Consider the following 21,488-nt stretch of genomic DNA (forward strand, 5'->3'; position numbering starts at 1 on the left):
AGAAGCACCTCAATACATAAGGCAACTGCTAACAGCTATAAAAGAGGAAATCGACAGTAACACAATAACAGTAGGGGACTTTAACACCTCACTTACACCAATGGACAGATCATCCAGACAGAAAATTAATAAGGAAACACAAGCTTTAAATGACACAAGAGACTAAATAGATTTAACTGATAATTATAGGACAGTCCATCCAAAAACCGATCACACTTTCCTCTCAAGTGCACACGGCACATTCCAGGATAGATCACATCTTGGGTCACAAATCAAGCCTCAGTAAATTTAAGAAAACAGAAATCATATCAAGCATCTTTTCTGACCACAATACTATGAGATTAGAAATTAATTACTCGGAAAAAAACGTAAAAAACACAAACAAATGAAGGCTAAACACTACATTACTAAATAACCAAGAGATCACTGAAGAAATCAAAAAGGAAATCAAAAAATACCTAGAGACAAATGACAACGAAAATATGATGATCCAAAATCTATGGGATGCAGCAAAAGCAGTTCTAAGAGGGAACTTAACAGCAATACAACCCTACCTCAAGAAACAAGAAAAATCTCAAATAAACAATCTAACCTTACGCCTAAAGGAACTAGAGAAAGACGAAAAAACAAAACCCAAAGTTAGTAGAAGGAAAGAAATCATAAAGATCAGAGCAGAAATAAATGAAATAGAAACAAAGAAAACAATAGCAAAGGTCAATAAAACTAAAAGCTGGTTCTTTGAGAACATAAACAAAATTGATAAAACTTTAACCAGACTCATCAAGAAAAAGAGGGAGAGGACTCAAATCAATAAAAGTAGAAATGAAAAAGGAGAAGTTACAACGGACACCACAGAAATACAAAGCATCCTAAGAGACTACTACAAGCAACTCTACGCCAATAAAATGGACAACCTGGAAGAAATGGACAAATTCTTAGAAAGGTAGAACCTACCAAGGCTGAACCAGGAAGAAACAGAAAATATGAAAAGACCAATCACAAGTAATGGAATTGAAACTGTGATTAAAAATCTTCCAACAAACAAAAGTCCAGGACCAGATGGCTTCACAGGTGAATTCTATCAAACATTTAGAGAAGAGCTAACACCCATCTTTCTCAAACTCTTCCAAAAAATTGCAGAGGCAGGAACACCCCCAAACTTATTCTACGAAGCCACCATCACCCTGATACCAAAACCAGACAGAGATACTACAAAAAAAGAAAATTACAGACCAATATCACTGATGAATATGGATGCAAAAATCCTCAACAAAATACTAGCAAACAGAATCCAACAATACATTAAAAGGATCATACACCATGATCAAGTGGGATTTATCCCAGGGATGCAAGGATTCTTCAATATATGCAAATCAATCAATGTGATACACCATATTAACAAATTGAAGAATAAAAACCATATGATCATCTCAATAGATGCAGAAAAAACTTTTGACAAAATTCAACACCAATTTATGATAAAAACTCTCCAGAAAGTGGGCATAGAGGGAACATACCTCAACATAATAAAGGCCATATATAACAAACCCACAGCAAACATCATTCTCAATGGTGAAAAACTGAAAGCATTTCCTCTAAGATCAGGAATGAGACAAGGATGTCCACTCTCACCACTATTATTCAACACAGTTTTGGAAGTCCTAGCCACAGCAGTCAGAGAAGAAAAAGAAATAAAAGGAATATAAATTGGAAAAGAAGAAGTAAAACGGCCACTGTTTGCAGATGACATGATGCTATACATAGAGAATCCTAAAGATGCCACCAGAAAACAACTAGAGCTTATCAATGAATTTGGTAAAGTTGCAGGATACAAAATTAATGCACAGAAATCTCTTGCATTCCTATACACTAACAATGAAAGATTAGAAAGAGAAATTAAAGAAACAATCCCATTCACCACTGTAACAAAAAGAATAAAATAACCTAGGAATAAACCTACCTAAGGAGGTAAAAGGCCTGTACTAAGAAAACTATAAGACACTGATGAAAGAAATCAAAGATGACACAAACAGATGGAGAGATACACCATGTTCTTGGATTGGAAGAATCAATATTGTGAAAATGACTATACTACCCAAAGCAATCTACAGATTCAATGCAATCCGTATCAAATTACCAATGGCATTTTTTACAGAACTAGAGCAAAAAATCTTAAAATTTGTATGGAGACACAAAAGACCCCGAATAGCAAAAGCAATCTTGAGGGAAAAAAACAGAGCTTGAGGAATCAGACTCCCTGATTTCAGGCTATACTACAAAGCTACAGTAATCAAGACAGTATGGTACTGCACAAAAATAGAAACATAGATCAATGAAACAGGATAGAAAGCCCAGAGGTAAACCCACGCACATATGGTCAACTAATCTATGACAAAGGAGGCAAGGAGTTACAATGGAGAAAAGACAGTCTCTTCAATGAGCGGTGCTGGGAAAACTGGACAGCTACATGTAAAAGATTGAAATTAGAACACTCCTTAACACCATACACAAGAATAAACTCAAAATGGATTAAAGACCTAAATGTAAGACGAGACACTATAAAATTCTTTGAGAAAAACATAGGAAGAACACTCTTTGACATAAATCACAGCAAGATCTTTTTTGACCCACCTCCTAGAGTAATGGAAATAAAAACAAACAAACAAATTGGGACTTAACGAAACTTAAAAGCTTTTGCACAGCAAAGGAAACCATAAACAAGACGAAAAGACAACCCTCAGAATGGAAGAAAATATTTGCAAACGAATCAACGGACAAAGGATTAATCTCCAAAATATATAAACAGCTCATGCAGCTCAATATTAGAAAACAAACAACCCAATCCAAAAATGGGCGAAAGACCTAAATAGACATCTTTCCAAAGAAGACATACAGATGGCCAAGAGGCACATGAAAAGCTGCTCAACATCACTAATTATTAGAGAAATGCAAATCAAAACTACAATGAGGTATCAACTCACACCGGTTAGAATGGGCATCATCAGAAAATCTACAAACAATTGCTGGAGAGGGTGTGAAGGAAAGGGAACCCTCTTGCAGTGTTTGTGGGAATGTACATTGATACAGCCACTATGGAGAACAGTATGGAGGTTCCTTAAAAAACTAAAAATAGAATTACCATATGACCCAGCAATCCCACTACTGGGCATATACCCAGAGAAAACCATAATTCAAAAAGACACATGCACCCCAATGTTCACTGCAGCACTATTTACAATAGCCAGGTCACAGAAGCAACCTAAATGCTCATCAACAGACGAATGGGTAAAGAAGATGTGGTACATATATACAATGGAGTATTACTCAGCCATAAAAAGGAACAAAATTGGGTCATTTGTAGATACGTGGATGGACCTAGAGACTGTCATACAGAGTGAAGGAAGTCAGAAAGAGAAAAACAAATATCGTATATTAACGCATATGTGTGGAATCTAGAAAAATGGTACAGATGAACCAGTTTGCAAGGCAGAAATAGAGACACAGATGTAGAGAACAAACGTATGGACACCAAGGGGGGGAAGTGGAGGTGGTGGTGGTCATGGTGGTGGGATGAATTGTGAGACTGGGATTGATATATATACACTAATATGTATAAAGTATATAACTAATAAGATCCTGCTATATAAAAAATAAACAAATGTTTAAAAATGCAACACCATTACATTAGCACCAAAAATTGAAATACTTAGGTATAAATCTAACAAAACAGATACAAAACCTATGTGAGGAAAACCACAAAACTCTGATGAATGAAGTCAAAGAAGAACCAAATAAATGAAGAGATATTCTATGTTCATGGATAGGAAGACTCAGTACTACCAAGATCTCAGTTCTTCCCAACTTATCTGCATGTTGGAGGAGGTCATTGAGAGGACATGACCACTGGTTGACCTGAGAAATGGACCCAGGCAATCAGAGGCTCCTTACTCTCTCCGTGGTATGTTCATTCTGCCCACTGTTCTCATACAAGGAGCCACTTCAAGGACACAGCCTTGAGAAAGTAATGTGCTATTGAGACCATCTGGACTATAAACATGACTGAACCCCATTAAGGTCTCTAGATAAATGCTTAAGATTCTGGTGGGTGGGTACAGAGATCTACTTGTCATGCAGCTGCCCAAGACATGCCTTGTATGTAAGTTCCCTTGTTTATTAAAACTGCCACCTTCCAATCTGGAGTGGTCTGCCTTTCTTCAGTCCCTCCTTGCCCTCTATGTATGGGGGCTCATTTAGAATTTCACTCAGGGAACTCCTGAGGCTGTGAACCAACAATGTAATCTCAATCAAAATCCCAGCAAGTTATTTTATGGATATCAACAAACTGATTCTGAAGTTGACATGGAGAGGCAAAAGACCCAGAAAAGCCAACACAATATTGAAGAGGAAGAACAAAGTTGGAAGACTTGACACTACCCAACTTCAAGACTTACTATGAAGCTATAGTAATCAAGACAGTATGGTACTGGGGGAGTGGCCAAGATGGCAGAGTCAGAAGACCCTGAGCTCACCTCCTCCCATGGCACACCAAAATCACAACTATTTACGCAGAAACTATTGATGAGAAAAACTGGAATACTAGCAGAAAAGATCTTCTACAACTAAATATATAATGAAGGAACCACAATGAGATGAGTAGGAAGGGTGGAGACGTGGCATAGTCAAGATCCACACTCCCAGGTGGATGACCCACAAACAGGAGGATAATTACAACTGTAGAGGTTCAGCCCAAGGAGCCAGTGGTCTGAGCGCCATATCAGGCTCCCCAGCCTAAGGGCTTCTGCACTGGGAAGATGAGCCCCCAGAACGTTGGCTTTGAAGGCTAGTGAGGCTTACTTTTGGGAGAGCCAGAGGGCTGTGGGAAGAGACTCCACTCTTAAAGGGCACATACAAAATCGCACACACTTCAGGAGGACCCAGGGCACAAACAATAATTTGAAAGAAGCCTGGGTCAGATTGACCTACTGATCTTGGAGAGCCTACCAGAGAGGCAGAAGGCAACTGGAGCTTATCCTGGGGACAAGACACAGGTAGCAGTCATATGGGGGAGCTTGTTCGACTACATGGACACTGGTGCTGGCAAACGCCATTTCTGAACCCTCCTTCTAGCTTATTAGTGCCAGGACCCAACTCTACCCACTAGCCTTTCAGCACCAATACTGGAATGCCTCAGGCCAAGTAACTAGCTGAGAGGAGACACAGTCCCATCCACCAGCAGGCTTGCTGCCTTAAGGTCCCCTAAGCCACAGTCACCCTGGGACCCAACCCTGTTCACCAGAGGGCCTGGGACCCGGCCATGCACACCAGTGGGCAGCACTAGCCCCAGAACCAGCCTCACCCACCGGAGGATAGGCAACAGTCCCAGGATACCCTGGGCCCCAGCCCGAGCCACCAGTGGGCAGAAACACAAACTCTGGGACCCCCAGCTCTGCCCACCAGTGAACAGGCACTAGCCCTGGAATCCCCTGGGCCTCTACCCCACCCACCAGCAGGCCGACACCAGCTCTGCAACCCCTAGGCCTTGCAGCCGGAGACCCCAGGACCTAGCCCTGCCACCAGCTGACTGATACCAGCTCCAAGACACTCTGGACCCCTCAGCCAGCTGCCCCAGGATCTAGCTCCTCTCACCAGTGGGCCAACACAAGCTTTGGGACACCCCAGACCCTGCAGCCAGCTATGTCTGGAACTGGCCCCACCCACCTGCAGGCCAACACTATATCTGGAAGACCCCAGCACTGTACCCACTCCAGAACCCAGCTCCAACCACCAGTGAGCTAGCACTAGCCCCAGGACCACCGGGCCACAGTCAGCAGCCTCATGACCCAGCCCTGCCCACCAGTGGCCAGCATCCTCTACACAAGGCAGTGCCTGGCAACTAACTGGAGTGTGGGCCAGCCACACCTACCAGACTCCCACAGTAGTCAGCGTGCCACAAGACAAGGACCCACACAGCCCACACAGCGGGCACCCCTACAGCATACAGCTCTGGTGACCAGGGGGGATTGTGCTGTTGCGGTGCAGAAGAACTAAGTGACGGGAAATAGGCAATTTACTTTATAGAGAGTTCAAAGTAGTGACTGTAAAAAAATGTTCAAAGAACTTGGGAGAAGACTGGGTGAACAGAGTGAGAAGTTATGTTTCTAACAAAGAGTTTAAAAATATAAAGAAAAACCAAGCAGAGCTGAAGAATACAATAACTGAAATGGAAAAATACACTCGAAGGAATCAACAGTAGATTAAATGATACAGTGGAATGGATCTGTGAGCTGGCAGACAAAGTAGTGGAAATCACTTAAGCTGAACAGAAGAAAGAATAAAAAGAAATGAGGACAGCTTAAGAGACCTCTGAGACATCAAGCATACCAACATTTGAATTATAGGGGTCCCAGACGGAGAAGAAAGAGAGAAAGTGGCAGGGAACATATTTGAAGATATAATAGCTGAAAACTTCCCTAACCTGGAGAAGGAAACAGACATCCAGGTCCAGGAAGCACAGAGAGTCCCACAGAGAATCAACCCAAAGAGGACCACACCAAGACATAAAAATTAAAGATAGAGAATGTTAAAAGAAGCATGGGAAAAGTAGCAAATTATGTACAAGGGAACTCCCATAAGGCTATCAGCTGACCTTTCAGCAGAAACTCTGTAGGCCAGGAGGGAGTGGCATGATATATTTAAAGTGATGAAAGGAATAAATCTACAACCAAGAATACTCGACCTGGTAAAGCTTGCATTCAGATTTTATGGAGAGACCAAAAGTTTTATGGACAAGCAAAAGCTAAAAGAGTTCAGCACCACTAAACCAGCTTTACAAGAAATATTAAAGGGACAACTCTAAGTGAGAAAGAAAAGGCTACAGCTAGAAACATGAAAATTGTGAAAGGAAAAAATCTCACTGGTAAAGACAAATATACAGTAAAGGTAGTAAATCAGCCATAGTAAGAAGATTAAAAGTCAAAAGTCAAAATCATCTATATCTGCAATAAGTAGTTAAGGGATACACAAAAGATATAAAACAAAAGATGTAAAATATGATGTCAAAAACAGTAAACATGTGGGGGGAGGGTAAAAATGCAGGTTTGTTAAAATGAGTTTGAACTTAAGAGATCAGTAACTTCAAGTAATCATACATACACACGTGCGTGCACACACACATGCATAGAATGCTATGTACAGTGTGGGGAATATCGTCAATAACTATGTAGTATCTTTGTATGGTGACACATATTAACTAGACTTATCATGGTGATCATTCTGAAATGTATATACATATCAAATCACTATGTTGTGTAATAGGAACTAACATAGTATTGCAGGTCAATTATACTTCAAAAACAAACAAACTCACAGAAAAAGAGATCAAATTTCTGGTTACCAGAGGCGGGGGGTGGGGTGGGGGTGGGGAATTGGATGAAGGTGATCAAAAGACACAAACTGCCACTTATAAGATAAATAAAACTTAATAAATTTAGAAGGAAAAAAAAGACAATATGGTATTTGCAAAAGAGTAGACAAAATATATCAATGGAACAGAATACAGAGCCCAGAAATAAACCCCTATAAATATAATCAACTGATCTTTGACAAAGGAGCAAAGGCAATACAATGGAGCAAAGATAGTCTCCTTCAACAAATAGTGCTGGAACAACTGGACATCTACATGTAAAAAGTGAATCTAGACAGAGACCTTATACCTTTCACAAAAATTAACTCAAAATGAATCAGAGACCTAAATGTAAAACTACAAAATTCCTGGAAAACATAGGAGAAAACCTAGATGACCTTGGTTTTGGTGATGCCTTTTTAGTTATAACATCAAAGACAGGATCCATGAAAGAAATAACTGATAAGCTGGACTTCATTAAAATAAAAAACTTCTGCTCTGTGAAAGACAATGTCAAAGACAATTATGTCTCCCTTTCTTGGGCTCCATTAAGAGGCTGAACACCCATCTATACCTTGGCAATGATACAATCCAGAATTCTCACCTCACATCCAACCTCTTTGCTTTGTCTCTATATCCCCAGCCTCTGTATTAAAGTAAAATCAGGTATCTCTCCCTGATTGTGAAGAACAAGGTAACTTTTAGAGTGAAATGAGTTAACACCTCCTACCATCACAACCTCTTATTAGCCAATCCAGCATTATGAGCCACCCATCCCAAAACGAAACATTTTTTAGAATTTAGTGGTGTTATGATTAATTGAGCCTGCCTGTGGTCTCAAAAACAGCTAGATCCAGGGTCCAATGTCCATCTTCAGTCCCATTGCCTATCCCCTCATTCCAAGAATTTTTTAGTATTTTTCCGCCATGCTTACTAATTCAGATGGACATGCATGCCAGTGTTGTAAGGTGGGCACTATATTTCCCTTGATCTTTTAATAATCCAATACATTTTAAAATTACATTAATCAACAGAGGGTGATATTGTAGACAGGAAATCCAGGAGCTATTAAGGCTTTCATACAAGTTCTTGCTATCTTTGGCCAATATGGTGATACCATGTGCCACCTTATAATTAGAATAGATACCACTGCAGCCAAGGCAGCTTGTTCACACTGGCTAGGTGTAACCCCTTGCCAGTCCTTATACTGTTTCAGAATACTGATTCATACTGAAGACACAATGGAGGACACTTGCTGGCCTAAAGAGAAGCCAGTCAGCTGTCAGTGGCAACATGCAGTCTCAGCTACCTTGCCCTCATTGGACATGAATCTAGGGTGCTATTTCGACTGTCCTTGTGAATATGTCCACTTTAGAATTTCATAGAGGGGGGATGATCTGTCCTTCTGAGGGGCATTTAGATGCTTCTTCAAATATTAACACATTGGATATTTGGTCTATTTCTGACTGCAGATCCTGGCTCCAAAATGGAAATTTATTAATGGACAATCTTGGGCTTTCCATGGCCCAAATCACTGACCCAAACCCACTACAACTGATCCATGAGTCTGCTGAAATCAACACCTGGGGCATGGGGTTACACCTCAGTTGGTACCATCCAGGATGCACATAATTTTGCCCATTAAGTGAACCTTCCAGGTCCCCAATGAGTAAGCATTTTTCTGGACTGATGATGCAAGGTATCTGTCTTTTCATGTTTTCAGCCACTGATGACACTGGGCAGATCCACTAATGGAAAACAATACAAAGGGTTGCTTTTTTTGATAAAAAATCTCCAAATGGACCTTAGGTAATAGGCCCAAATTTTTAAAGGGGTCTCAATACTTGGCAAATGATCAATATTGTGATATAATGCATAATAGTAAATGAATAAATTTGGGTAGGCCCTGAGTTTTTTGAGTTTGACTTCCCAGCCCCCTACCATGGATTACTTCTATATCTAGAGCAGTGGTTTTCCACACTGGCTGCTTATTGGAATCATCTAGGAAGCTTAAAAACAGAAGCAAACAGCAACAAAGAAACTATACCTGAGACCCGCCCTAAATAAATTAAATTGTAATTTCTAGGGATGAGACTCAGCCATTGGTGGTTTTATTATGTTTGCTTTAACTCTCCAAGTGATTCTAATATGCAGCCAGGGTTGAAAATCAAGAATCTAGAGCAATGGTTTTCAAACTTTAGAATACATCAATATCACATGTAGGTGATTAAAGTAGATTTCTGGGCCCTCATCTAGATTTTCTGATTTGGTCTGGGGTGAAGCTCAAGAATTTGCATTTCTAACACCTAGTTAGGTGCTAATGCTAGCATTAGCAGGTGATGCTAATGCTGCTGGTTAAAGGACCACACTTTGAAAACCACTGATGGAGAGTATGCTTTTCAAACTTTGATATTAAAACCCACAACTTTAATATTTTAAACCCAAAACATTACCTGAGAACGTTGTTAAAATTCAGAGTCTAATCCAGTAGGCCTGGGGTAGGGTTTGAGACCTGCGTTTCTAACAAGCTACCAAGTGATGCTGAAGTTGCTGGTCTAAGGACCACATCTTTGAACAGCAGGGATCTAGAGCTGCCAGCCATGTGCCATTTTTAAATAACCAAGCAAACTAGAAGCTGCTGGAGCAAATCTTCAAGGAGGCTAGTTTTGCATACTAATAATGACATGACTCATTTTGATGACTTCTTTCTTTGTTCCCTGATCACCTGAACATACACAGTCTCCTGGACAGTCTTGTGATTACAATGTAATTATTGCAAAACAGCCAACATCTCCACTAATGTGAAGCTCTACTCACCTTACTTGATACAGCTGATCACTTCCTTCTCCCTGAAAACCTCTTTTTACTTGACTTCCATGACCCCACACTCTCTTGGTCTTCCTCCTGCCTCTCTAGCCACTTTTTTTTTTTTTTTTTAAATGGAATCATGATATGTGGTCTTTTGTGACTGGCTTTTTTTTTTTTTTTAATTTTTATTTATTTATTTATTTGTTTATTTATGGCTGTGTTGGGTCTTTGTTTCTGTGCGAGGGCTTTCTCTAGTCGCGGCAAGTGGGGGCCACTCTTCATCGCGGTGTGCAGGCCTCTCACTATCGCGGCCTCTCTTGTTGTGGAGCACAGGGTCCAGACGCGCAGGCTCAGCAATTGTGGCTCACGGGCCTAGTCGCTCTGCGGCATGTGGGATCTTCCCAGACCAGGGCTCGAACCCGTGTCCCCTGCATTGGCAGGCAGACTCTCAACCACCGTGCCACCAGGGAAACCCTCTAGCCACTTTTTTGTCAGTTCTTTTTCATCTCCCCTATATTTAAATGTTGGAGGGCCGTGGGAATCCATTTTTCAGATTCTTTATACTCACTCCTTCAGTAGTCTCTTCCAGGCTCATGGCTTTAAATACTATCTAGATGCTGATAACACTCAAAGCCCAGAATGCTTCCCTGGATTATGTATGTTCAACTGCCTAATGTACAACCCCACTTGGTTGTCTATTGGCATCTAAAAGAAAACACTTCTAAAACAGCTCATGATCTTCCCTTTCTCCCAAAACAGAAAATTTGCTTCTGCCACAGTCTTTGCTAATTCAGTAATTGGCAACTCTATTCTTTCAGTTGTTCTGGCCAAAAACTGCGATCACCATTGACCTTTCTTTTCTGTCACAATTTATACCTGGTCCATCAGTAAATCATGTTGCCTCTATCTTCAAAATATATCTAATCCTTTCTCACTGCTTCCATTGTAACCACTCTGGTCCAAGCCACCAATATGTCTTAGAACAGTCCCCTAAGTGGTCTCTCTGCTTCCATCCTATCCCTCTCCCTCAGTCTGTCATCAGAATAGGAGCCAGAGTGACCTTGTTAAACCATTAACTCAAATTATGTCACTAATTTGATTAAATTGCTCCAATGGCTTCTAATCTCCCTCAGATGGGAAGGCTAAAATCCTCTCAAAAGCCTGTAAGGTCGTACACAATCTGCCCCCACCACCATTACTTCATCAGACCTCATTTCTTTACTACTTTCATGTGAATTCACTGCACTCCAGCCACTCTTTCATATTGTTCCTCAAGCACATGAGGCATTCCATTTCAGGGCTTTTGAACTTGACAGTCCCTTTGACTGAAATGTCCTTCCCTCAGATAGCCAAATAGCACATTCCCTCACCTCCAAGTCTCTACTCAAGTGTTAAATTTATACTTTACAGTGAGGCGTTCCTGGCTACCCTATCCAAACACCTATCTAAACTCTTCCCAGTAGTCTCTATCTCACATTCCTGTTTTTTTCTTAGCCCTTACATACTATATAGATATAGATAGATATACACACTATATATACAAAAATAATAGATAACATGTATATGTACACACTATATACATATTTATATATGTATATAAATATGAAATTTACCTTGTTTATTATCTCCCCCCAGTAGATATAGGTTCCATGAGGGTTGGGAATTTCACCTGCTTGGTTCACCACTGTAACTCTAGTGCTAAAAATAGTCCCTGGTAAATACTAATAGGTGCTCAATAAATATTTGCTGAAAGAATAAGTAAAGCAAGAAATACCTATTTTTACACTAAGATGTGTCCCAGACACCAATTAAGAAAGTGTCTTAAGGGACTTCCCTGGCAGTCCAGTGGTTAAGTCTTCGCTTTCCAATGCAGGGGGTGCAGGTTCAACGCCTGGTCAGGGAGCTAAGATCCCACATGCCTCGGGGCCAAAAAACCAAAACAGAAAACAGAAGCGATATTGCAACAAATTCAACAAAGATTTTAAAAATGGTCCACATTAAAAAAAAATCTTAAAAAGAAAAGTTTCTTAAGAAGGTGGGTGTAACCAATTGTGGCAATTGATGATGATAAATCAAATAAGATTAGAACAGAGAATTGACCACTGGATATAGCACTGTGGAGGTCACTGGTGACCTCGACAAGAGTTGCTAGGGTGAAATAGAATAGAGCTAAGACTGAATGGGAGAAAAAGAACTGAAGATAGTGAGTACAAACAACTTTTTCAGATATTTTTTCTTAACATAAGACGATTGCATATGATGTTACCTCTTCTCAAAATGCTATGCCTTCACTCATTTCTTCTGATGACTACTTCTCTGTTTTCCTTACAGATCCAGACAGCTTAGGTATTCTATTCACTAGGTAACATCACTGTAACTGTTATGTGCCCATGTACATACCGCTATCCCTAGTACACATAGTATTCTAAGTGATTCTTTACTTGACTGATAGTGTCTTAAACTCCTAATACCTTAAAGCTGAGATCCTTGCACAAAGATGTTCAATAAATATTTCTTTGATGAGTGAAAAGACCTTGAAAGAACAGTAAGTTAATAGTTTCTAAGAAACTATTCTTATTTCTTAATAGTTTCTAAGAAACTATTCTTATTTCTTAATAGCTTCTAAGAAACTATTCTTATTTCTTAATAGCTTCAAAGAATTTATTTACCATGTTTTCCTTAATTTATATCCAAATATATTTTATTAGTTATCTATATATTAGACAGTATAAAATAATAAAGGAAAATAGTTATTATAACACAAACCTAAAATTTGTATTTTCCCCAAATAAATAATAAAGATACATTTAATGTACATTTATGACAATTTGAACTATTATTCTGGATAATTCCAACCTTTGCCTGAAAACATGTTAATTTTATCTCTTAAGCTATGCAGTATTTGAAAAACAACCATAAATATTTTGATATCCAAGTACATAAAGTGAAATCTTACAGAACAGAATTATTAAATAGTCTGTGAAAGTTCAGGTCACCAATTCTAGTTACTTAAACACAGGGACATTTTACTAAATCTGTATGTTATCTAATACTTTCTGAAGTATTGCTTCTAGATATTACACAATGCTTAAGAAAATTCTGGTATCAGGTTTGAGGGGAGGGTTTCTACCCATTTCTCAAACTGCTTATTTAAGAATTCTATGCATGCATGTTTTGGGATACAGATAGATTGGCAACGTGTTTCCTAAACAGAATCATCTGGGGCACTGTTTGAACAACAAATTTCTGGGATCCAGCTCTAGAGGATTCTAGCTTAGCGCATTTGATGAAAAGGCTAGAAACTGGCAAAAAGCTCCTCAAATGATTCTGTTGATCAGTCAAGTTTGGGAAATATTGACCATATATCTGGAAACATTAAGCAGACAACAAGTAGGTTTGCAGCAATTCCTGCCAGACCTTAAAAAGTTGCTACCCTCAACCCATAAACACAAAAAATACTGATCCACCATGGCGACATCTTACATTCTGAAACGCTTTCTCAAGACAATTTTGACTTGTGTTGAATAAATGAAATTTCCATACTATAAATACAGATCTGTTAAAAACCACTTTTACTAGATTATGATGAAGCTCAATCAGTTTTCTTTCTTAAAAACACCACCTACCACAATTGAAGAGCTACTACACCTTTCATTTTGTCTAAAGGAAAAAAAAGTAGTAACAAAACGCACCAAGCTAACTACATTCTATCAATGGTCTTCACTGGTGATATATGACTTGAAAACTATCAATAACATTCACTACTTCAAGCACAAACTTGTCAAAAATGTGTTGATGAGTAGTATCTAGAAAAATTAATTTTAAAAGCTATTGTACCCTTTGGGAAGACAGCTGGCAAAAGTTTCAAAATATAGACCAAGCTACAGATGTTCATCGTATATTAAAACTACCAGTAGTCTATTTTATAACTTAGTCTTAAGCCTGTAATAAACACTTAATAACTAGAGAATTTTGTCAATATAACTTGGGACACAGGAAAAAAAACCATTAAGAAAGAAAAAGTGACTCTAAAATTCCTGTGTTATTTCTGACAGTGAAACTAATTTCTACATAGGTCAGTAATACTGAAATAAATATAACTAAAGGACAAATTACAATATATATACATACCTAATAAAAAGAAGTAAGACAACTACACGCAACACAGACAAAATGATAAAGTCATGTGGCACCACCATTGGCAATGCTAGATGTAGTAAGATGACAGAACTGGTAAGCAACTGATCATTATTTAGTCTACAACCAATATGGCACCTACACTTTCAAAACCTAAAGACAACGACTTGCTCATTCTGGTATAGTCTTAGCTTCAGACTAAGTTATATTCAATTAATATGTTTTACCTAAGTTTCAAGCAAATATGAAAACAAAACAGATGATAAAAACTATACTTTTTACTAATAAGGCTAACATTACAGCAACAGTTTTCCACCATGCCATCACATTTATGAATATTACATTTTCTGCTGTGACAGAATTGAAAAATTACTGGAGTAGTAACTATATTTGTATTTCAAACATTGAATTGAAACAAATTTGAAAGCTTTGAACATTTTCCTGATCTATTTCACAAACAAGAATGATCTCTACCATTATTTGAAACAAAATTTTCAAAACACTTTGAGCGATTTCTAAGTTATAGTCTTAGTACTGTACTAAATTTGTGCCACAATTTCAGGATGCTATATATTCAGATTTTACTACCCCATTGAAATTTTCAAGAAAACTTTTTACTGTTATAAATTATTTTAAGGGTGAATCCTTTGCATAAAATCATAAGCAAGTATCCAATTATGGCAAAAATTAGAGTAATCTCACTTTTGAAACACTTTGAGATACTACATATATGGTTGTGCAACTATGTGTATATACCAAAGGAAGGCAAAAAGCATCACCTCCTTACAGTTTACTGAAACACAATTATAAAAATTCAAGCAGTGTGACATAATATAGCTTCGAATTACTGCTGGAAGAATAAACAAAACATCATTTACCCCATCAAATAAATCATATTTAGTTTCAGAAGATCTTCATACCATATTGCTCTCAACTATCCAGTAGTAAAAACAATAGAAGTGTACCTCAAAATCCTTCACACCTACCTACCCCACCTACTGAATCGAACCTAAGAGACTGAATATCTGGAGGAGGGCTTCAGTCAAGGCTGCTTCAACTATATAAGACTACTATCCCCTGAACTGTCGGAGAACTAACACATGGAAAAGAAGAGAGAAACTGGAAAGGATCAGGGAAGAAGACAAAGAACTGGGGTAAATTCTACTCTTGGGGTGAATAACAACAAACAAATGAACCCAAAACACTGTCTCATTTCCTACTCCACAATCTCAGTTTCTGGTCTCCTTATCTTTACTCCATCTTGCCCTACCTATTGTTTGTCCTAGGCCTCCTTTTCCCTCTTACAGAGCATAAATGTACAGACATTCAAAATAGAAGATCTTCTTTATTTACAGAACTTAAGTGCCAGAGTTTTTTGCCTACAAGACATCAAACCATGATACTGGATTTGAAATGCACAATTTAAATCCTGTGGAAAATAAACATGGGGATAAAACTGAGTAACCAAGTCCAATCATAGAATCTCTTTTAAAAAACCCAGAAGAAGCAAGCGCGAGTGCGTGCCCACACACACACACACACACATACACACACACACACACACAGTCTCAAAATGTTTTAAAACACATTCTCCATCATCAACGACAAATATGCTGTGCTTGAGACAATAATCAATGGCCTAGAATAATTTCTGCAGCTTTTAACTTTATTTGCCACAAAAGTTCTGCTGAGACACTGATTGAAAATTACATTTCAAATACACCCCTCACTAAAGAAATGTAAACAAGCACTGAGACCAACTTTAAGATGCCGCCCACAAAAGAATTAAAATGAAGACAAAACTGTGATTTAAGTTAAAAATACAAAAGTAAATTTATTTAGCATTGCTTTATTGAAAAGGAAACAGAATTGGAAATCAGAATTATTTTTAGCACCTTCTTCGAATCAAACCTATCCCCAAACTGCCTATAGGTGTGCACATTTTAAAGTCCAATGAATTGCCTAAAGGTTGCCAGGGTTTCTTTTCTATCTGCTGATAACAGCAGGCAGTGAAACCTCAACTAATCATTATGGCCAAGAGATGAGAGCCCTCCAGGATGCCATCCTGGGCGCGCTCTCCAGGACCAGCCTAGAGCTTAGGGGACTTTTATCAGTCCTCTACTAGGTAAAGGACTTCCCTAGGGCGCTTTAAGAATTCGTTGAATAAGAAATCAACGAAGGGATTTAAAGGAGTAAAATGCTACCAAAATAACCTTTTGTACATTTCACAAATTTGATGGAAGAAGAAGGGTACACAGCCAGAAAACCGAGCGCCCAGTGGATCCGCGGACTTGGTGTCACCGCACCGACCGAGAGGGAGAGACTCTAGAACGCGAAGATGGGGAAAGGCATTTCTCCGGTGTTAACAGGGCGGATTCGGGACCAGATGGCTGCGGGTTTCTCTCCCGGGCGATGCGCCCTGAAGGAGCGGGTCACGGGCACCCAGAAGGACCGGCAAGTGCAAACTCGGCGCTCGGGTCTCAAGGGGACGGCGGCCGCCCCCGCCCCTCCGTACCTGATGATGTCGTCGCTGTGGCCCCGGTAGAACTTCTGCCGGTGCTCCCGCGGGCTGTACACCACGCCGACGCCCGCCACGAAGTACACGATCTCCTTGGCCGCCGTGTAGTAGAGGTTGTTGCGGCACTGGTGGCCCCGGTAGCCGTACACCCACTCGAGCCGCAGGTGGCAGCTCGGGGCGCTCCGGGCCGCCATGTCGGGGCGCCCACCCCGCCGTTCCGCTCGGGCCCGCGGCGGCGGCGGGAGACGGGAGGCGGCGGCGTCCGGGCGAAACAAGCCCTCCCGCGGGCGGCCGGGACTCGCCGCCTGCCGCGTCCTCTAAGCCGCGCCTGGCAGGTGCATGTCGCTTCTCCTGGCCGCCGCCGGCGCCGCCTCAGCCCACGGGCGGGAGGAAAATCCTCGCCTCGCGGAACATGCTGAGGGCCGCGGGCGCCGCCGGCCGTCAAGAGGGTGCCGCGCGCCCTCTCTTCGCCCACCTCGGTCGCCTTGTCTCCTCAGCCCGCAGCGCCCAAGCCTTGAGCCGAGCCGAGCGAGGGCCCGCCTCCCGCCTCCACGCCTCCGCTACCGCCCGGGCACCCAGCTCCTCGCCCGGGTCACCTGCAGCGTTCACGTCCCGCCGCGGCCTCGTCCCACAGCCCGGCGGACCCGCGCCGCGCGCCCCCGAGCGCAGGAAAACGGCGAGCGCGCGGCCTCGCGCGGCTCCGCCCCCTCGCCGCCGTCGCAGCCAACGCCCGCGCTCGCCCCGCCCAGCCCCGCCCCACCCAGCGGGGGAGCACGAAGGCGCCGGGAGCTCCTTGGGTACTGTCGCCTGGTAGCGGTTCCCGTGCTCTCGCTTTCACCTAACGTCTAGTCCCGCTATCCTCGGCCAGGACCGCGTCCCGCTCAGGCCCCGGGGGGACTCTGGGCCACCCTCGTCCCCTGCTGCTGGGAGGTCTCGCCCGGGAAGCGCCTGTCTCACAAGGCCCCTGTACCCGGCCAGGGCTACGCTTATGCGTGGAAGAATCAACACTAGGATGTTAACCTCATTTTTTTTTTTTCCTGATACCTTGTGTGCGTGTGTTTTCTAGCTGCTTCATAGCGCTCACTATACCAGACATTGAGTGGGAATAAAACCTGACTTCCTAAGCGCACATTTTCTTATTTGTATACGTGACCTCAAAGCTTAACGTAGAATTTAAATCGTAAAATGACACGCCAGATCCAATTTCTTAAGAAATAGCAGTGGTACCTGAATTTTTTAAATTACGGTTTTGAACACCAATGAACTCGATACTTCTTGCATTGTAGTGTTGTTGAAAATGTCTTGAGTCATAATTCTGGAGAATGAGCCTGTAAACACAAGTACTGGGAGCGACGACTTCCTCTGTCAGTTCCCCTCCTACTCAGTTTTCTAAGTGCCCCCTCTCTCACAGGATAAAACCAATACCTGTAAAATAATTTGAAATCCATATTTTAAAAGGTTTTAAATGCAGAATGATAGCCATAAGGTTTACAACGAGAAATAATAACTTATAAAATACAAATATGAATCTTTCGTTTCTAAACAAAATCCGTTTTGATTTCCCTGGGAAATACCAAAACTTGGAAATCTGAGAAAAGCTAGAATAAACTAGCATCCTTTTAAGAAATGTGACTGCACAGAGGTGATGATTCCTAGATGGTACCCATACCTTGCAATGGATGTTACCCAATCTCTGCTTCCTCAAAGATGCAAATTACCAATCTGAGACAAGAGGATACCTTTTCAGTTTTAGTTATGACCTCTAGTCTACATGCAGGAAAGAAGGGCCATTTCAGAGGAAGGAATTTGCATAAATACCATGAAAAGTAAACTCTGAAGGAGTGAGTAGATTTGGTGAGCTCCACCAGGAAGGCTGAAAGTAGAAATCCAATCCGGTGTAGTTGAGAATAATCATCTAACAGGGTAGTGAGGAACTATGATGCAGGAAAAACTGACTGTAAGAGCTTTATACAATTTCCAAGCTTTCAGACATTTTTTAAAGTGTATTATTTTTGCTATTCCCAGAGTGATTAGCTATAAAACTGTCAATAGAAATAATCAATTAACCAATCTATGATAGAAATAGAAAACAGTTTTATTTGAGCTAAACTGAGGGCTATAGCCTGGGATACACAGATTCAAGAAGCACCTGAATTGTGTTCCGCCGGACTACAAAAAGGGAGTGGCTTATAAAGGCAAAAACCGTAAAATTACATAAGTTGTTTGTCAAGAATTAGGACTGGAGCTGGCAAGAAGTAAGGGTGCTTGTTAAGCAAGAATTTGTTGGGGTCCGAAATGATTGCAGAGTTACAAGGGGAGACCTTGGGACCATAAGACTGTGGCTGGCAGCTGCTAGCAGATAATTGTTTTGAGAACGGCTGGTGGTGTCCTTGAGACTGATACAGTTCAGAAAATTTAAGTTCTAAGAAGTTCTAAGTGATGCACAACATATCTGAAACCACATCCACAATGGCCACCCAGCTCCATTTTGGATGCCTGAACCACAGTTTTTCCATTTTGATTTTTAAATGCATTCTTTTCTTTAATGGTTGAAGCAGATGTACAATGCATGTTTAATAGGCCACAAAACAGACTTCTAGTTAGCATAAGGTTTAAGTTAAATCATGTATGAGCCAGAATGACTTCCACATACCTCAGTATGTGAAAATTTCTTCCATCAAAACTCTTGTAATGAGGGCAGCCAAAAATTAGAAGGGGGTGGAGATCAAGACTGGGGGAAATGTGCCACACTCAACCGCTTGTCTTTGGCTTCGGATAACAAGAATTTTAGCAGAAAGAGAAGAGGAATGCAGATTAGGCTTCTGGCACCTGCTGGGAAGAAAGAAAGAACTCAGGCTTGAGAAGTGTCTCTGAAGCCATAGAAAGGCCTGTGTGGGGTTCCCCGGACAAAGGCACATACAATTTCTCTTTGTCACATGTATTTGTTTTTTAATAAGAATATGTTTTCTAACCCACTACTGAGTTCCTTGAAAACCCCTGGTGAGAAAAAGAAAAAGTTGTTGCTTATTTAAATTTAAGCAGTGAACTTAGAAAAGATGAAATATTTTGTTGCTGTACAATTGTGGTACATTAATTGCTGGTTACATGTAAATTTTATGAGATGTAGGATAGTGAGGAGTAAGAAATACTTTTCTCTATGTTTCGGGCTTTTTCAGTACAATGTCTTATGGATCCCATGATATATATTTAAGTAGTACTCATTAATAACAGATTGAAATAATTTATTTTTCCATTGCAATTTTTAATGACCCAAGGGTGGAGTGTGAAGGAAAAACATTCTTAATTAAACCATCCTCAACTGACAACTCAAGACCAAAAGAGACAGCTGAGGCACAAGGGTGGCTAAAAAGTAAAACATTCATGAATATTAGAGAGAAAAAAAAAAACTGTGATTAGTTCTTACCCCTACAACTTTATATATAATCTGTTATTACTAATGTCACATCAGAAAGCTTAATCAAGCTTTTATTGCTATATGTGATTTCACCATCTGTACCTTTTGAAAGTAATGCAAATAAGGATGCAGGAGAAAGACCCCCAAATTCTACATATCAACAGGTGGGCATTTTTTAGTCATTTTATTTTATTTTATTTTATTTTATTGCCACACAACGTGGCTTGTGGGATCTTAGTTCCCCCACCAGGGATCGAACCCCTGGCCCCAGAAATGGAAGCACGGAGTCCTAACCACTGGACCGCTAGGGAATTCCCTTAGGCATTTAAATATAAGCTACAATACCCATCGGTAATCTATATCTTGAAACTTGAGTTCCTAGTATGGAGTTCTATATTCCGAACATTTGAAATATTAAAATTCAAGCAAATAAATTTTTTCCTGGCTACTAGTTTTAGCTACCCTCAGGTCCTTACAAAAGAAATGAAAAGCAAAGTATATAAAGCATAAAAGCCAAAATTCATGCTATTAATTCCAGCTAGCTAATTCAGCCAACTTATGAATTATAATGATTTTTTAATATGCCGTCCATAAAAATGTTTCTGTAACCATACCTTTAATTAACCTGTTTTATATACAGAGCATAACATAGTGCCTGGCCCTACAGTAGATGTTCCATACATATTGGTCAACCATTAAATATAAAAGAGAATGCATGTGTAGTCATAATAGGTTTTCTCTTAGTTTTATTTTGAATAGTTGAAACTTTTGAAAACTTGAACATTTTTCTGATCTTCAATACTGTATTAGTCAGGACTTTTTTAGTTGTATGTTACAGAAACCCGCTCAAAATGGCTTAAGATAAAAATGGAATTTTAATGCCAAAAAGGACGGCAACTAGAACTGGTATCTATGCCCTTGGATCCTAGGGCTCAAGAGATAACATCAGAACCAGGTCATCAGAATTAACTCAGTTCTGTTTTCCTTTGGGTTGACTCCATTGCCAGACCAGCAAAATAGCTGCTAACAGCTCCAGTTCTACCATCTTATTCTCTCAGCAATCCCTGTGGAAAGAGTATTTCAGCAGTTCCCCTGGAAACTCCTTGACTTCAACCCCATGGACTCGATTGGCTGACTTGAGATACATGCCCACCCTTGGATCCTTAGAGTAGCGCCAGGTGCGCTAAAACCACAGGAAGCAGGGGTGG

At 40.4% G+C, this 21,488-nt stretch overlaps 1 protein-coding gene across 2 annotated transcripts in view; it reads right to left on the minus strand.

The window, feature by feature from the left end:
• The window catches only part of EML5 (EMAP like 5), a 163,913-nt gene extending 146,849 nt beyond the window's left edge, over nt 1-17,064 (minus strand). For both annotated transcript variants that reach the window (XM_061181152.1, XM_061181151.1), the window contains exon 1: nt 16,863-17,064. In XM_061181152.1, the coding sequence (XP_061037135.1) occupies nt 16,863-17,059 (197 nt within the window). In that variant the 5' untranslated portion in view covers nt 17,060-17,064. The remainder of the gene's footprint in view (nt 1-16,862) is intronic.
• Nucleotides 17,065-21,488: the final 4,424 nt, after the last annotated feature.

This window comes from Eubalaena glacialis, chromosome 2 (assembly GCF_028564815.1).
Source record: "Eubalaena glacialis isolate mEubGla1 chromosome 2, mEubGla1.1.hap2.+ XY, whole genome shotgun sequence".
In the NCBI taxonomy this organism is placed as follows: Eukaryota; Metazoa; Chordata; class Mammalia; order Artiodactyla; family Balaenidae; genus Eubalaena; species Eubalaena glacialis.